This window comes from Mesoplodon mirus (genome assembly GCF_964341445.2).
Source record: "Mesoplodon mirus genome assembly, chromosome: 10".
NCBI classification, from domain to species: domain Eukaryota; kingdom Metazoa; phylum Chordata; class Mammalia; order Artiodactyla; family Ziphiidae; genus Mesoplodon; species Mesoplodon mirus.
In genome coordinates, this window is record NC_138986.1 from 26959725 (window position 1) to 26979089 (window position 19365).

The window sequence follows — 19365 nt, forward strand, 5'->3', positions numbered from 1 at the left end:
CCTGGAACAATTCTTTAAGCAACCCCTACTTAATTTTGCCCCAGATGTACCCCTTTAATTAATGTATCATACATTTCATGATGGTGTATTTTTAATTAAACATTTTGATTTGGTACTGTTTACAACATATATTAGCAGTTGATGAAGAGATTATTTTATTTACTCTTTGTATTCTGCTGTTTTATTTTCTTTGCATTAAGTTTATTTTCAGCAGGCAGTGTTGTGTTGGACATTTTTCACACTACACTATTTTTATTCTTGTCCTACTGGTATCTGGTGATTTAATTTTATGGCCATCCTTTCCTAAGGAAATTTTTTTTAATTACATTTGAGAGAAAGAGATAAAGCTAATCTTATCAGAAATTTGTGTGGGACAAATAAACTGATTTATTTAATTGCTTTCAGCCAGCCTTTGTATGGAAGTGTTATTGGTATTTGAATAAAACAGTCCTTTAAAGAGGCTTGTCTATCTAAAATCTACTCATTTATCTTGTACATAATCGCTGCTTGTTATTGAGCACTTACTATGTGCTAGGTACTAAGTGCTTTACCCACATACATATTCACATTTAATTCTTAAAACATCCCTGTGAGGTATATAATATTTTTTTAAATTAATTAATTAATTTATTTATTTATTTATGGCTGCGTTGGGTCCTCGTTGCTGCATGCGGGCTTTCTCTAGTTGTGGTGAGCAGGGGCTACTCTTTGTTGTGGTGCGTGGGCTTCTCACTGTGGTGGCTTATCTTGTTGCAGAGCATGGGCTCTGGGTACGCAGGCTTCAGTAATTGTGGCTCGTGGGCTCTAGAGCACAGGCTCAGTAGTTGTGGCACACGGGATTAGTTGCTCTGCAACATGTGGGATCTTCCTGGACCAGGGATCAAACCTGTGTCCCCTGAATTGGCAGGCGGATTCTTAACCATTGCGCCACCAGGGAAGTCCCTGGGGTATATATTCCATCACCAAATTATAAGATTGCAAACTGAGACTCTAACAAATTCAATCATTTGCCCAAGGTGATATGGAAAATTTGGGACCAGGTCTGCCTGACTCCAAGGCCTGTTCCCTTTAACCACTAAACTTGGTTGCAATTCCTTTCAGTTAGAAGGATATCAGACATTCCTGCTAAGTGCGTTCATTTAGAAAAACCCATCAAGCATACGTCCTGAGTTGTTCCATGCAACATCCATCCCTTCTTTTGTCTTCCTCCTTCCATTGACTGTATGTTATTGACTGTATTCCCTTAGCTTTTGCCATTTTCTTATTTAGTTTGTTCCTGGCCCAGATAGGTATCTGGTTGCAGAGGACAAAGTTCTGGGGTAGAAAGTGTTTTTTGTTCAGTCTCTGAGCAATGGAAGTTCCTCGGGTTCTGCTACTGAGGAAAATCTGTGTGAATGTGTGTGTGTGTGTGTGTGTGTGTGTGTTTTTAATTTTTAAAATTTGTTTCTGTTGCAGGTAGTTATAGGTGTAACTGTTATCCCTGCCATCTACCAACAGAAAGGAAAACTGCTGTGAAATAAGGCAGAACAAGAGATATTTATAAATAATATATTATGTATGGATTAACCAAATAAAAACGAAGCATCTCCCTATTTTCACAGCACAAAGACAGAATGAGAATGTTATTCTTATCACATATCTAGCTTCACTTAGGTTGATTCTTTGGGCATCGAGAAAGTACAGCTGCACCAGCTTTATTTTCATCTACTGCTCTTTGTTGAAGAGAGCATTTTCTCTTTGGCAGCAAATTCTTACAAAGAAATCATAGGAAAAAATTTTTTTTAAGTTTAAGCTTCTGAAAAATAATTGTAAGGAACCATATAAGTACTTAAAATCTATGTCTGAGTTTTCATATGAAAGCATATTTAGAATCTAATCAAATCATGTACTTGCAATAGGATTCGTAGTCATTTTAAATTACAAGTACTCTCATTGTAGCAAGAAATATTTAATTTTCTTCAAAAAAAAAAAAAAGATCATCGTTGCACTTTGAGAAAGGGAAGTTTACTGTAAAAAAAATCTTTGGCATGCATAAGGAGATATAATCAAGAATGTTTATGTTAACAATGTTTGTAATAAACTCTCCCCCAGAGGAATTGGTAAATATCTATCAACAGAAGAATGAATAAATACTTTCTGGTATAGTCATTTAATGGAATCTTATAGAGCACTTAAAATGAATTAACTAGAGCTTTCTGTACCACTATCAATATATCTCATAAACAGTGTTGTGGGGAAAAAAATTATAGAAGCTTGTGTACAGTATGGTGCCATCTATACAAAATGTAATGACGTGCAAGACAATTTTTTATACATTTATATTATAAAAGGATAGAAGTATGTATGGGAATTATAAATAAATTAAGAATAGTTACCTCTTTGAAGGATAGGAGTGGAATAGAGTTGAGAGGGCATGACAGGAGTCTTCAACTATATATGTAATATTATATTTCTAAGTCTAGGTGGTACATGCATAGGTGTGTGAAAAAGTTTTGTTTATTTTAAATTTTTTAAATTGAAGTATAATTAACTTACAATATTGTATTAATTTCAGGTGTACAACATAGTAATGATCACCATAAGTCTAGCTACCATCTGTCACTATACAAAGTACATTACAGTGTTATTGACTGTATTCCCTATGCTGTATACTACATCCCCATGACTTATTTATTTTATAACTGGAAGTTTGTACCGCTTAATCCCCTTTACCTATTTTCCCCATCTTCACGCACCCCTCCCCTCTGGCAACCATCAGTTTGTTGTCTGTATCTATCAGTCTGTTTCTGTTTTGTCTTGTTTGTTTGCCTGTTTTGTTTTTTAATTCTGCACATAAATGAAATCGTATGGTACTTGTCTTTCTCTGTATGACTTACTGCACTCAACATAAATATTCTCTAGCTCCATCCATGTTGCAAATGGCACGATTTCATTCTTTTTATGGCTGAGTAGTATTCCACTGTACATATATAAACATATATATGTACCACATCTTCTTTATCTGTTCATCTATTGATAGACATTTAGATTCTGTATCTTGTTTCTGTATCTTGGCTATTGGAAATAATGCTGCAGTGAACATGGAGGTACATATATCTCTTCAAATTAGTTTTCATTTTCTTCAGATAAACACCTAGAAGTGGAATTGCTGGATCATATGGTAGTTCTTTTGAGGAACCTCTATACTGTTTCCACAGAGGCTACACCAATTTACATTCCTGCCAACAGTGAATGAGGGTCCCTTTTTCTCCACATCCTTGCCAACACTTTGTTGTCTTTTGATGATGGCCATTCTGACAGGTCTGAGGTGATATCTCATTGTAGTTTTGATTTGCATTTACCTGATGATTAGTGATGTTGAGCATCTCTTCATGTGCTTGTTGACTATCTGTATGTCTTCTTTTTAAAAATGTCTATTTCAGATCTTCTGCCCATTTTTAATCAGGTTTTTTAATATTGAGTTGTATGAGTTCTTTATGTATTTTGGATATTAATCCCTTATTAGATATATCATTTACAATTATCTTCTCCCATTTAGTAGGTTGCCTTTTTGTTTTGTTGGTGGTTTTCTTTGCTATGCTAAAGGAGTGTTTGATTAAGTTTTATATTTTTATATACTTGAAATATTTCATAATTAACCTTTTTTAATGAAAAAGTTGTTATACTCTGTTATTTCCTGTAGCCATCAGGATAATTTACATATATTTTGGGCATTTGAATCTCAAAATATTTTTTTAGTTTCTTTTTTCTAATGTTCTAGCTGTGGTTAGAAAGCCTCACATGCATTTGGATCTTTCTTTCTACACTAGGATAGGCTTTATTCGCATTTTATCCATTGCAGAATAAATCTTTGTCTAGAGATTGATATACACATCAGTTAGTGGTGACACAGCTTGTGTTGAAGCTTAATGATTATGTGAGATTATTCCTTATTCAAGAAATTTAGTTGTATTTTTCTCTGTAACCATTGCTTTTTTTTTTTTAAATTGGTCCAGGGATCCTTTATTTATTTATTTATTTATTTAGGCTGCGTTGGGTCTTTGTTGCTGCACGTGGGCTTTCTCTAGTTGCAGCAGTGAGCAGGGGCTACTCTTCATTGCAGTGTGCAGCCTTCTTATTGTGGTGGATTCTCTTATTGCAGAGCATGGGCTCTAGGCGTGCGGGCTTCAGTAGTTGTGGCGCATGGGCTTAGCTGCTCTGCAGCATGTGGGATCTTCCCGGACCAGGGATCAAGCCCGTGTCCCCTGCATTGGCAGGCAGATTCTTATCCACTGCACCACCAGGGAAGTCCCTGTAACCATTGCTTGAAAAGTCATTTTCCAGATGGGATTTACTTTCATAGACTGTTCTCTACAGCAGTCTACCTACATGTTTAATCCTTCACGATCTCACTGAATATAGTATACCTACATGAGATATTTGTACACCTGTGTTCATAACAGCATTACTTACAATAGCCGAAAGATGGAAGCAACTTAAATGTCCATCAGTGGTTGAATGGATAAAACAAAATGTGGTGTACACATACAATGGAACATTATTCAGCCTTAAAAAGGAAGGAAATTCTGACACATGCTACAACATGGATGAACCTTGAGAACTACCGTAGTTGCTCATTCAAACAGTTCCATGGTACCTAGACCCATGATGTATATCTGTAGATACAGAGAGACCCAATCTCCTTTAGTGCTTATATATGAGAAATTGGACATTGTCTGTTTTTCTGGTAATCATTCATTTCCACCTGAAGGAAATGGTTATAGTTTTGCAAAGAGCAGGCAGTGATGTCCATGTTGTAAATTTTGATGATTATACCAGTTTCTAGTAAATTGGTGAGAAGATCAAGGTAATTTTTGTTATAAATACCTTGAACTTAAGTTAAATTTTTACATGTATTTGGCAAATTTGCTCAGATTCTAGAGTGTTCTTCAACCCATAAAACTTTTTTTTTGTCTTACACAACTGCTTACTTTTCTTAAAGTTTTATCTCCCTTACCAAGATAAATAACTAAGATGAGTTTAGTTTTAGATTGAATTGCGTATGAAATTAAAATTTGTTATTTTCCCAAAGGTTTATGATTCTTTAGTTTAGTAATGAATTTTTACTGCATTCTTTTCAGCACTCTAAAATTGCACTTAACTTAGTCAGTGGTACAAGGTACACAGTAAGTATTAGGGAAAAAAAGTCATTTGAGAATATGATCCTATAAAGTAGTCTAACGATTTGTGAACGTTGGCCCTGCCCCATATAACAGTGCTGCTCCTGGACATTTTCACAAGTGTCTTGCTTACTTGATAACTAACTGTTGATTTGTAAACCGTGGCATTCTGTATCTCCCCTGTTCAACTTAGCCATCACATACACTTTTTTTTTTTTTTTTTTTTTTTTGCAGTACGCGGCCCTCTCACTGTTGTGGCCTCTCCCATTGCGGAGCACAGGCTCCGGAAGCGCAGGCCCAGCAGCTATGGCTCACGGGCCTAGCCGCTCCACGGCATGTGGGATCTTCCCGGACCGGGACACGAACCCGTGTCCCCTGCATCAGCAGGCGGACTCTCAACCACTGTGCCACCAGGGAAGCCCCCACATACACTTTTTAATATTTCATGGAAAGATTTTTTTTTCTGTTGAGAGAAAAAAATAGTCTTGTTCTTTTATTTTACTTATTCCAGAAATGATCTAACTTTCACCTGAGCTATAATAATCCCATGTCAAATTGGGGGAAGAAAAAGAGACAGTTTTGGGGAGGAACAGCTAAGAAATACCTGTGAGCACTGCTGTATCAAGATTTTCTCTCAAGATCTTGAACTGACAGACTAGATGAATGATTTCTTTAGCAGGAATTGATTTCCAGTTGTTGAATCCCTGAGGTTGGGGAAAGGGCTTGAGACTGGAAAATCCAGTTTTCTTTGATGTCAATTAGCAATATTACATCTTCAAAGGAATTATCTGTATACCGGATAAAGTATGCCCTTGCTTTCCTTCCTAATTCCTCCTTTACCCTCCCCCATCCCATTGTTTCTAGCATCTTATTTCCATTTTGTCAAAGGGAGAAGGGAATCTATGCTACATAGTGAATGGAAGATGATGTCATATCTCTGGGTTGGCACCAGGTATTCTCTTCATTTGTAGAGACTTTCATCACAGGCCCATGAGTTCGAATACCTTAAAAAACAAGAAGGAGTACCTCTGCACACAGAAGGTGTGAGTCTGAAAGCCTCCTAACTCCCACCCAAATGGGGCAAGGCTTGCTGGATTCTGTTCCCTTTTGTTCATTATAAATAATTGATTCTTTCTGTGGAAGTTGATCTTTGTGGCACTGCAACCCATTATCCTATTTGAGTCCTTTTAGAATGCATCCTTGAAATTTTTACTGAAATCTATGTGTAAAATGTAATTTACTGTGCCGAAATTCATTATATTGTAACTTTGCAACAATACAGTTTGTTTTTTGAGAAATACTTGTACTTGAATAATATGATCCAATTAGGCATTGCTGAAAGAAACAGCTGATGACAAAAAAGAGGAAGTTGATTATAATAATAACAACACATTATAAGAAGTTTGCGTTAAGAAGCTCTTTCAAATGCTGTACGTATAAAATGTCACTCTTCAGCATCTCAGCCGTTTAAAGATATGTATCTACTTACAGTAGAGTTCTCCCACCAAGATAAATTTTTTTTAATGTGAAACAAAAGTAATAGAGGAGGAGAAGAAAGTCTAGAATTTTTTTTAGGATTACTTTCCAGCCTGGGTATAATTTAACCTGATTTTTGGTACAGGTTGTTTTTATTGACAGTTGCTCATATGTCTTACCCATGATCATCATGTGTTCTTCCCCATGATCATGAACAACACAGGTACAAGATGCCTCTGTATCTGATAATGGTGGGAATTGAGTTGGGGTTGTCTGCTTTGATAGTATTAATACCTCATATTGCATATGGCTTTAAAGCACTTAAAGGTCTCTCATAAACTTATTTCATTTGGTCTTTCAAAATGACCCAATGAGATAGACAAGTTACTGTGTAGATTGAACAGATAGAAGATGCTTTCTTTACAGATGAGAACTAAATCCACAGAGATTCAATGACTTAGAGGCACACACAGTTAATAAGTGTCAGAGCAGGACAAGCCCCATATTCTTGGACTTGTCATCAGGTACATTTCCCTCTAAGTCTGTGCACAGATTTCATATGTCCATTAAAAATATGATTTTCCAGGTTGTTGTTAGATTTTTTTTTTAACTCGAGCTTTTATGTAAGCATAACATGTAAGCACAAGTCTACTTAGTTCCCTAACTTTAAAGATGGGCCAGTTCTGTGACACCTGTGTTGGAGTGTTCTTCCTAAGCCCGCTCAGCATGTGGAAGGGTAATGATGAGTCCCACCTTCTCAGTGAGGCCCGTGGTGTTCACAGCAGCCCATCTGATATTTCTTTGTTTAGCTTTGAAGCATTGAAATCAGGTAAGAGGATGGAGGTGGGGAGTACGAAAAAGATTCCTTTTTCCCTAACTTTAGTAGAAAACTAGCCACGTTCCACTGGGACGAAGGATATATCAGAAGAGAAGACCTAGAAGGTCACCAGCAGGGGAGCCATGGTCTTTTTTCCTGGCCAAGAACTCCCAGCCCTCTCCTTTCTTTTCTTTCAGGAAACAGATCCTGGTTGCTAACTCTGTTTCTTCCACCCTAAGTCCATTTGACTTGGCAACCTCACACCAGCTGTTCCCACTTCCTACTTCTGGCTGTAATTACCTAAATGTTAGTCACAGAAACTTTCCAATTTTGGGGACTCTCCATTTATTTCTCCTTATGATGACCTCTTCAATGTTACGTTGTCCCAAATAGCTCTCAAAAGTTGTCTTTGTCTTCCCTTGGAATGAGACCTAGGCTAGATTGTCTCATTTGTCTTGCTTCTGGGGTTGGTTATCAAAGGGTCCTGGAGTATTGAAAAAACATTTGAGGATGTTTTTGTTACAGCCAGTGAGTGCACTGATCAAAAGCCCCCTAAAGACTTTAGGCAAGAACAAATTTGTAGTGGGGTAATGCATCTTCAGAAACATTTCACTGGTAAGGAACTGGAATTTATGTTGACTTTTATTTTTTTCATTTCTAGGCACTTTAGGTGAAAAGTTTCCATGAAGTGATGTGAAATATTGCAGTTGCCTCTTAAATTTATTCCCTTCGTCCTTTTTTTTCCTTCAATGGATTTAGCACAAATTAAACATTCACTATTCTACCTCAGTAGTTAGATACCTTTTGAGGTCTTGTTTGCTATTTATTTGTACTGAGTTAAAATGCACAAATAGCACCTTTCTTTCTTTATAGTTGATGCCTCCTTTAAGGTTGCATCGTAAGCGGTAAGTAAACTCTCCTTCAAGAGAGCCATTTGTATCCATTTAGCTTCTATAAAACATGAGCAAGCGTTCATAAGAATTCAGTAGATTGCTATAGGGGTGATTTAATATAGTTTTAGAATTTGTTATAATGCATGCATTACCTGAAATGAAAGCAAAGAAGACATGTAAGAGGGTTATTACTTCAGTGAGCAATTCTTCAGGAAGACATAACGTGTTGGCTGTAGGCCAGTAGCAGCTGTGGTTATTTCCTATGGTGCCAAGCAGAGGGGAGACTTCAGTGCATTCAGCCCTCACCACAGCTCCCTTCATCACCACTTCCATTTCTGTGCCAGATGCACCAAACAGAAATCATGGTAGAGTAGCTCCTGTGCTGGGCATGAGGACCTCTCTCCTTCCACTGACACAGGACAGTGCTGACTCTGATAGGTCTTTAGCTAAAAGTAAATGATAGAATACAGAGTTGGAAGGGGCCAGCGATCACTCCATCCAGTTCTTCGTGTGTTGTATTAGAGAGAGGGGAAATGGCACGTGGCCACTCAGGAGCAGAGCCAAGACTGACACGTATCTATCCTAATTCATAGTCCAGTAGTTTATACATTCATTAACTAAGTAGTGTATCCATCCTTTTATTGAGCACCAACTGTATGCCCTGCAATCTGCTAGGCAATCAGTGGGGATACAAATATGAACTAAACATGGCTCTTGCATCCAAGGAACTCATGATGTAGGACAGGAGAATTGTACGAAGCCATGTTTGCAATGTCCTACATGCAGTGCTTCATAGAGGTCCGTATGGGGGGTCATGAGGGCAAAACTAAGGACATCACCTGTTTCTGTTAGGAGGTTAGGTGTCAGTGAAGGCAGTCAAGGCCTGCTTCACAGAGAACAGGTTTCTTATGCTATTCGCAGAGCATGCTGTGTGGTACAGGATGAAGATAAGGGTGTGTTTTGTTTGTTTGTTTGTTCTTTTGTTTTTTTACTTAGAGGGATGAGAGAAGGACATGCCTATCTCAGGAAGCGGTGTGGTTTGCTACTCTGGAGAGATGCTCCATAACTTAAGTTTGGAAAATCCCGCATGCTACGTTCCTGGCTTTGTGATTATCCAACATTTTCCTATTTATGTTTTTCATGAACCGTGTGTGTGTGTGTGTGTGTGTATGGATGGGTGGAGAGATGCATTAACCACCTGTGAAACACTGTGGGAAAAGCTACTTTCAACCTTCCTCAACAACATCACTCATTTGTCTCTTAATTTCCATCCCCCAGGGCACCACCATTGTCCAGGTCCTTATTTTGGCATCCCTGGGCTTTGGCAATAGCTACCTAAATGCTTTTTCCCATCCAATACTAAATGCCACTATCTAATTCATATTTTTAAAACTTTAACAATGTTTACCTTTTAATTATTTGTCTTTCTTGGGTAATGCATTCACCTGATACAAAAATTTATAAGTGCAAAAGGATATGTTAGTGAAAAGTCATGCTCCCATCCTTGTCCCCCAGCCAGCCAGCTCCCCTCTCCATTGGCAACCACTGTTAATAGTTTCTTGTATATTCTTCCAGAGAGATTTTAGAAATGCACAAATTAGAATTTTCTTTTTCTCCCTTTTATATACATAAATAGGAGCATAGGGTAACAACCATTCTGTCCTTTGCTTTTGTTCACTTAGCTGTATATCTTGGAGACCTTTCCATATCACTCTGTAGAGAACTTCCTCATCCTTTGTTCAGCTGCATTGGATTCCATCGTATGGAGGGACCATAGTTTATTCAGCCAGTTTCTAGTTGATAGAACATTCGTGTTGTTCCAAACCTTTGCTTTTATAAACAATGTCCTTGTGTGTGCTGATACTTCTTTATGTATATCATTCACCTAAAAAAAACCACTTTTACTGTCATATGCCCAGATGCCCACACAACAAAGTACTTTATTTTGACATTCAAGGCCTTCCTCAGTAAGGCCCCAGATAACTGTTTAATATTATCAATGTGTGCCAAAATGAACTTTCTGTTTAGCCCAATGATTGAACTCAAGATCTTTTTCAAGTACCCCTTTATTTCTCTTGAAATGATCTGTTTTCTTTAGCCCCCAGTAATAGTATTTATCGTGACCTAAATGGGCCTTTGTGGCTCCCAGTCCTCTAGCCTGGATCTCCACCTCCCTGCTTCGCCTTTGGAAGGTGTGACCTGTTCTTGGCTCCTCTTGACTTCCACCTTCTCTGATGATCTTTTCAGCCTTCTGCAAACTCTAGGAACATCCTCCTCTTAGAAACCCCAGCCCTTGCTACCGTATAACTCTTTGGGTATAGCATGAGTGTGCATACATGCCTGTGCATACAGGCTTATAATGTTTCTTTATAAATGTGTATATGTTCTTTTTTCATGAGCAAGATTGTGAGGTATTGATGGGTCTCTTTTAGTATTTTATATACATCTTCATGACTCTCACAATTACGCTGCACAATTCCTTCCTCTATAGATTTTTGTTTCCTCATCTGTTACCCATAAACGTTCAAAAATCTTACATGCTGCTCCAAGCCAAAGCCCTCCTAGGTTCCCTTTTGCCCCACATTGATCCTGGGATGAATGGCAGCTGGTCCCCTGGGCCTTGCATTCCTCCTCTGCTCCTCTCTTACCTCCCCTGAGCTGGCTCCTCTTCTTAGCCAGGTGGACCACCCTTTAGGCTCCACGAATGCCTTACGTTTCCTGTTTCCATGGCAACATACATGCCATCTTTTCCAAAACACTGTCCCATCTCTCTTTCCTAAATCATGATTCCCCAACCTCAGGGAAGCCCTTATGCCACAGGCTCTTCTAGATTGTCTCTTCCACATCTCTAGTCATTTTAAAGTCTAGGAATAATAATATGTTAGCTAGCTTTATTGAGAACTTTCTATACACCAGACACGGTATAGCCATGTTATTTGCATGATCTCACTTATTTCTCACAGCCTAGAAGATAGGGACACTGCCTGCAGTGTATTTATCACATTTCACTTCTTATGGAACAATACGTAACAATATTTATGACTAGTTATTGTCAGGTGTTCTTATTGTCTACATGTGGATTTGCCCACTCTGACAAGTAGCCAGTACCCTTTATTTCCAGCTTTATTCCAAGCATGCTGCTAGGTTTCTCCCCAGGGCATAAGTGAGATTGTGCTTTGGGAAAGCAAACTTGTTTAAATCTCTTCCCCCCAAAATTGTAGCTATAAGATAATTCTGCACATACATACTCTGCAGAAATGATTTTTTGGTTATTCGGGTTTTGGATTCTACGTGTTTATGCTGTTTTCCTTCAACCGTAGACGGTACCTTTGTGCATTCTTGTCTCCTCCATCAGACTGTAAACTTAGATGCAGAAGCTTATTCTACACCTTCTGTTCATATTTTAAATTTCCAATTGCTAAATTAATAAATGATAAAATCGCTAATACAAATTTTCTACATAGAATATTTTAATTAATTAGTTGAATTAATTTTGTATTAACTTCTGCTTTACTTTTCTCTTTTCTCATTTTTCAGGAAATCATTTGCCAGAAGAATACTGTGAGTATTTTACTTAACCCTTCCAGAAACTTTTTTATCTTTTCTTTTCCATCAGCTGATCTCTGGTATATTTTCCAATTCCACAATTATTAATTTCTATTTCTTTTTTTCCTCTTTAGAATTTCTAACATATCAATATAAATATGGGTTATTTTACATAAATATTCCTTTATAGTGAAACTTTATACTAATGGGAGATGACACTGATACCTGTTTTCTTCTATATGTTTTAGAAAAAAAGTTCCGTACTATATTCAATTTTGTGTAATTATGAGTGTTACTAAAGCAGCTTATATACATACACTGATACACACACATATGTATATGTATGTCTATCTGTATATACACACATATATATATATCTATGTCTATATATACACTGTATATATACACTATATATACAAATTATAAATATACATATACACATATATACACATGTACACACACACATATGGAGATTTGTATCGATATATTGATATATACATACCTCTATCATCTTTACATTGGTACTGACTTAAGTTCCTAAGTCCTTTTTTCTTTTATAATATCATACACATTCTATTCTTTTTTTTAATTAAATTTATTTATTTTTTATTTATTTTTGGCTGCATTGGGTCTTCATTGCTGCCCACGGGCTTTCTCTAGCTGTGGCAAGCGAGGGCTACTCCTCATTGTGGTGTGTGGGCTTCTCATTGCGATGGCTTCTCCTGTTGTGGAGCATGGGCTCTAGGTGCGCGGGCTTCAGTAGTTGTGGCACACGGGCTCAGTAGTTGTGGCTTGTGGGCTCTAGAGCACAGGCTCAGTAGTTATGGCGCACGGGCTTAGTTGCTCCACATCATGTGGGATCTTCCCGGACCAGGGCTCAAACCCGTGTCCCCTGCATTGGCAGGCAGATTCTTAACCACTGCGCCACCAGGGAAGTTCAAGTTCCTAAGTCTTGTAGACCACACTTTAAGACCTTTGAAACCACACTGCAAAGTTCTTACCCTCCACACAGAATTAAACAAAAGTTAAAAAGTGATAAAAATAAATTTAAATGCATGAAAGATAATTATAATATATTCTGAAATCAGCCTTGTTATGCCAGTGGTTTTTCATTTTGGAAGGTAAGCCAGTATTTAAAACCTTAAAGAATGTATCTCTGAAACTTAGAGTGGAAATAACATACTACATAAAGATCTGCACATGATTCCATTTAAGATGAGGATAAGATTAAAAGTACAATGGGTAAATTTCCCTTAGATTGGAAATTTAAGAGATAAAGATTTAAGAAATTTAAGAGTTCAGATCAGAGACTCATTGCCGCATAAATAATGTTGCCATGATAAACTCATTCTTCACATCTCAACAGGAAATGAACAATTACTGCTTCATGCATCAATTCAGTGTAACAGATTTTGTGAAGCAAATGTTGATGGAACATGAACTGTGTGCCAGGTTTTGGGCTTGGTGCCACAAGAGACTCACTGTGAAGGCTGAAAGTAGAGACAACCCATTCATAACTGTCCCAGGAGACAACAACTTAGAAGTGCCAGAGTCTCGCTAGGGGAGAAGGTCAAGCAAATAAGCAAACAAACAAATTAGAAATTAACATAAGGTAGTGTGCCAAAGAGTGGGCGCCCCTTCCCTCAAGCGGGGATGGAACGTCTTTCAGAGGAGGTGGCATTTACCTGAATGGCAGGGAAGAGCTAATCATGCCCCGTGATGTGTTGGATGTGTGGGGAAGCAGGTTTATAAGTGGACCCTATACTGCACGTTATGAACAAGTCACCCATTGACTTGAGTAAGCTGCTGTGTTTCCGGTGCTGGGTGTCCTTCTCAAAAGTTGAGTATTTTGAGCTTATATTTCAATATGTTTGACTGCTGAGAGCATATCTTCCCAGAAGCTTAATTCATTTTCCATACATACTTATGTTCACCTTTATGTAACCTTTAAAAATTGAAAAACAGAACTGGCATTATTATTTTTTAAAACAAAAGCAGTGAAGATAATCGGAGAGAATACATTTAGATTTTGAGCTGTGTGTTTTTATAGGCATGAAAACAAGCATGGGCCGGAGAGATCAGCCTTGTTATTTTATGATCATGCCTTAGTATTTTGAAATGTAAAGAAATGTGCTGTGGTCTTTCTTTTTCAAGAAGTAGGTTTAAATATTTTAGCATTAGTATCTTATTAATAAAAGACAGTTGTTTCACCTGAAATGTCTTTTCTTGATCACACAGTCATTGTTTTTATTTGCTTTGGATTATTAGTTATTTCAAACCCGGGGTTTGGTAGCAATCTGTAAATAGAAATTGCAGTAATGATATTTCTAAGTTATATGTGAGCCAGCTTGGGAAATAAATGTTCCCTTATTATTAGTGTTCATCATTTTGAAAAAGTGCTTTTCTCAGCAGCTGTTATCTTTTTAAAAAAACACGAAGGGTGGGAGGGAGATGCAAGAGGGAGGAGGTATGGGGATATATGTATACATGTAGCTGATTCACTCTGTTATACAGCAGAAACTAACACAACATTGTAAAGCAATTATACTCCAATAAAGATGTTAAAATAAATAAATTAATTAATTTAAAAAATACAATCTGAAGTCCACACCCCACTCCCCGCTCCCCGCACGCACACTTTCTCTCCACTGCATGCTCACTGGGCTGGCTCTCAGCTCAGGCCTAGAAGCATCCATGTGCCTCCTGCTGTTTACTGCTCTCCCCCTTTTTTGGCCATAAACAATGGGACATTGAAAAAAAATATTGCCTTAGAAACATAGGGAAGAGACTCCAAAAAGAGCAGTGAGGCCAGGAACTTGGGAAAGCCTTAGCATGCTGAATACCTTCAACAAGGATTCTGAAACCTCATCCCATGGGGTTTGAAGACAGTTTCAGGAATCTCATTTCCTCTGCTGTTTGCATGACTCTCATTTCCTCTCTTTACCCACCTACTGCTCAACACACACCCAGACATCTGATAGTCATCCTCTCCCAGAATTAGTTTTACACAGATGCATTGTTCCCCAATATCCAGTCTTTCAGTAATAATGTGTCCTGGTTCATGTCTTATACACAGATACACATGGTATTAAGGCTTCTGAGGTTACAGAACTTTATCCAGCAGCAGAAGAAACTCTAATAGTGCTTTTCTGGTTTATTGGCTTCTCATCTGTTTGTCCTTATTTTGTGACTTAGAAGATTCAGAGCCTTTCTTTGTAATTTCGAGTCCAAGTGCTTATCTAAAACAAGAGTATTTGATTCTGTTGCTCTTTTATATAGCTCCCTCATAGTTTAAGCTCCAGAAACTTTGAAAAGCAATCTCTTGATATACTTGCCTTTCTTTTCTGTTTAGACAGTGGCTTGGGTAAAAGGATTAAAATGGTGGACCTGCTGTGGGATCTTGGTAACATTTTAGTGGCAGGATGTGTTTATTTTTCTTCTTCCCCACTAGTCTTCCAATTATTGGTCCATGAAGGAGAACTTGCAAAAGGAACAATTTAATGTGCTTGATTTAAAAAGCAAATCTCAACCTTTGGAGGTTCTTCTCGCACTTTAAATGGAAGTAATGTCCAGTTTCTGCTTCATCACCTGAAATACAAGTGCCTCAAAGAATAACACGTTCATAAATAATTAAACCTAGCCGTAAGGGCATTTGACACTTCTCATCTGTTTGCTACGAGGCAGTAACTTGGCTCATGCAGGGGTCCGTGCAAGGTGACCTGAGGCAAAGAGGTTGATGTTCCGCAGGTCAAGGCCAGGCGGGAGGGTGCCCAGCCCCCAAGCCATAATGGCAGGCCCTCTGGAGAAGGAGTTCCTGGGCTGGAGTCCCAGACACATCACAGCCCAGCTGTGTGACCTTGCCAAGCCTCACCTGAACCCTCACCTGTAAAATGGAGACAAGATCCCCTCCCTCAGTGGGCTGTTGTGAATATACGGCCATTCATTCCCTGACACTACCAAGGTGAATAAATGTTAGCTCTCATTTGTTTAGTTCGAAGGATAAGAGAAGTGATGCATCGTTCTCTGTAATTCTGACATGGAACAAATAATTTGGGCTTCTGGACTCCCTACAACAGTGATAAATAGAGTTTTCCACCCATCTCATTCTAGTTTTCAGCCCCCTGCTTTTTGCTTTCTCTCTGGATTTTTCTCTTAGAGGTCTCTCCCGTTTCCTCAGATTCAGCCATGCCAAAGAATTACCAGGTCTGTATTTTGGCTTGAAACTCTTTTACATTCCAATCACACATGTTCAACTCTGTTTTGGACATTATCCCTTTAGATGTCCTGTTCCCCTTAAATCCCAACCTTTCAAAAGTATGCATGTCACCCTACCCACCCCAAATCAAATCTCACCCACTTGAAGTTCTTCTCACATTTTAACTGGAAGTCAGGCTCTGTGTATGATTTGTTACCTGGTACATATCAAGTGCACCCGAGTGTAATCTGTTCATAAATAATTAAGTCTGGTTTCTGAATTCTTGCTTTTTGTTAAGGATCCAACTTTTCTTTAAGGAGCCCCATTTACAACTGTAGAGTCACCTTTGATGCCTTCCTCTTCCTCTCTCTCAATATCTGTAATCGGCTGGCTGGTCTCGAGGATTCTTTCTTCTTGATGTCAAGTGCACATGTCCACTGTTGCTGCTGCCAATCTGGTCATGCTTTGTAGCTTCCCACCTAAATTCCTTAAATCTCGTTTCTTTTTCTTTCAGTTGTTTCCATTTTCTGGCCAGACTGTCAAAATGCACAACTTTGTTTATGTCTTCTTTCCTGCTCTGAATCCTTCCGTGATTCCCACTGCCCAGCATACAGAGTTTGAAACCCTTATCTATTCACTTCTCCTTCCCTGAGCCCTAAGCTCTGGTCGAGACTCGCTTACTCAGGGGTGTCCAGTTCAATTTCTCCTTTATACTTCCCACCTCCACTTTTGTTTGCACAAGTGCACCCTCACTTGGCATCATCAGGAGGGGACAGAAGGCGGTGCTGAGTGAGCGGAGAGTGGCACAGGCTGAGGCTGGAGAAAGAGAGGCAGCATTTGGATAGTCAAGCCCTTGTAGGCTACAGCGACCTGTTTTATCTTCATGCCAGGAGCAAGCGAGGGGGCTTGAAGCACCTGAGGGAAGTCATCTGATATAGGTTGTTGAAAGATCACTTTGACAGCTGGGTAGAAAATAGATTGATGGGCAAGAAGAGAAGCAGAGAGCCCAGCTAAAAGCCAATTACAATGGCTCGGGCCAGGTATGTTGGTGGCATGGTCTGCAGTGCTGGCAGAGAAGATGGAGGGAAATGGACCAATACGAGGTGGAATAGACAGGACTTTGATAGGCTATGGAAGGAAATGGAAGCATCAAGGATAACTTCAGGGTCTCTAGATTTAGTAACTGGGACACTAATGGAGCCACGACTGCGATAGAGCAGCCTGGAGGGGAGCAGCTTATTCTGGCATCACTCACACGTTGCTGTCACGTGGGCAGCCCTGAAATGTTAGCTCTTATCATTTCCATGTATTTATGCTGTGTCTCTCTGACTAAAGTTTAAGTTCCCTGAAGGCCAAAGGCTGTGTTTTAAGCTACCCTGTTTTACCTACAGCGTATATCATTTTGCCTTAGCCATGAGAAATGGTGAATAAATATTTAGTCAATTGATAGAAACTGTGCCATACTTTTTTTTGATCATCTGTAAGTCCTAATTATTTGAAGTAAGAAATTAAAGAAATTGGAAGAGATTCCATTTTCATAGGTCATTAAATAGGAAATGAGGTTTTTTAAAATTTACCTTCACATTCAGGATTAATATTTACAAGTAGGATTTAGGGTTACATCAGTGTGGAGTCTGCAGGCCAGCTCACCACCTTCTGGCGCCTCCTCTCTCCACAGATGTGCACTGGGAACTACACATTTATTCCTTACATGATAACTCCACATAACAAGGTCTACTGCTGTGATAGCAGCTTCATGAAGGGCTTGACGGAGCTCATGCAGCCAAACTTTGAGCTGCTCCTTGGACCCATCTGCTTACCTCTTGTGGATCGTTTCATTCAGCTTTTGAAGGTGGCACAAGCAAGTTCCAGGTAAAGTTTAGTCATGCTATTTGGTGGTGACAATGAAGTGTTCATCTGCTTCATTTATTTGTGCAACTTATATGTTTCTTACATGCAGTACTCAGCCAAGAACCAGGGAAAAATATATAATACCCTCTAAGTGGATAAAATAGATGCTGCCTAGTCCACCTCTTGCATTTTGTCCACTTTATTCAGAGGAGAACAACTTGAAATCAGAAAAAAAAAAAAGAAAAAGACTGTTAACTGTGTTGTAGTAATGGTAGAACTAAAAATATGTTCAAAGTACAGAAATATTATCTGAATAAATGTCCAGAGACTTTTAGTGCAAGGACAAGAACTCTCTAAAAATTGCTGAAAGCACTATTATATTTTAGTTAAGAGCAGTCATTTAGGCTGATAAATGATGATGCTGGATCAGAAGGAAAATGTTATATTGTGTTCAAATCACAGGCACACCTAATTTATTTAGAACAATTTCTACTCAAAACAGTAAAATGAAAAATAAAGTTTTAGCATTTTAAGTGGTACATTGCAGGGTCTTGGAAAATTCATTATCATGGAGTGTCTTTACATTTAATTCTTACTGAAGCAAGGCAGAGTGTAAAAGAATAGGATGCCCCAGTTTTTAAATAATACCAGATAGATAAGGTGTTCATTCTGTGCATCTTAACGAACTGAAAGGTACGAATGCTGCAGATGTCATTCATTTCCTTATAAGATCATTGCTTTTCATTGAAATCCTTTTTAATATTAACTCTAAAAAATGTGTGTTTTCCCACCAGCCAGTATTTCCGGGAATCTATACTCAATGATATCAGGAAAGCTCGTAACTTATACACTGGTAAAGAATTGGCAGCTGAATTGGCAAGAATTCGACAGCGAGTGGATAATATTGAAGTCCTGACAGCAGATATTGTCATAAATCTGTTACTTTCCTACAGAGATATCCAGGTGAGAAGCTGCTCAAAGTCACGTCTTTGTCATGTAGCACGTTGGAGGAATGAGGGAGTGTTAATATCCAGTTTTAGTTAGCTATTAAGTCATTCATGTCACTACATGTAATTTTTTATTGACTCTCCTAAGCTTTCCATCCAGAGATTTTATGATAAATGAAACAGACTCATATAAGTTAACGATCAGTGATTGTGAAAGACTTGTACGGTAAAGGTCTGACTTTTTCCTCCAAAAGAACAAAAAGAAAAATTTGCATGCATAGCTAATCTGCAGACATCCTGTTCTATTCCATTAGCCTCTGGCACACCCATCAGTCAATAAGTGAAAGCTTTGTTTTGGCAAATAGCAGAAATTTTTAGAGCTTTCCAGACATATCTCTTACTCCTGGAGTTTGTGTTGCTTGAAATTGATAGTGCTGGGTCTAACTAGATAGAAGTATGAAATGTGCAATTGATTAATTAT

General features: G+C 38.4%; 1 protein-coding gene across 3 annotated transcripts in view; it reads left to right on the forward strand.

The window, feature by feature from the left end:
- The window catches only part of MAP3K5 (mitogen-activated protein kinase kinase kinase 5), a 220647-nt gene that overhangs the window by 70272 nt on the left and 131010 nt on the right, over positions 1–19365 (forward strand). For all 3 annotated transcript variants that reach the window (XM_082634390.1, XM_082634391.1, XM_082634392.1), the window contains exons 3-5: positions 11883–11906; positions 17765–17958; positions 18732–18900. In XM_082634390.1, the coding sequence (XP_082490516.1) occupies positions 11883–11906; positions 17765–17958; positions 18732–18900 (387 nt within the window). The remainder of the gene's footprint in view (positions 1–11882; positions 11907–17764; positions 17959–18731; positions 18901–19365) is intronic.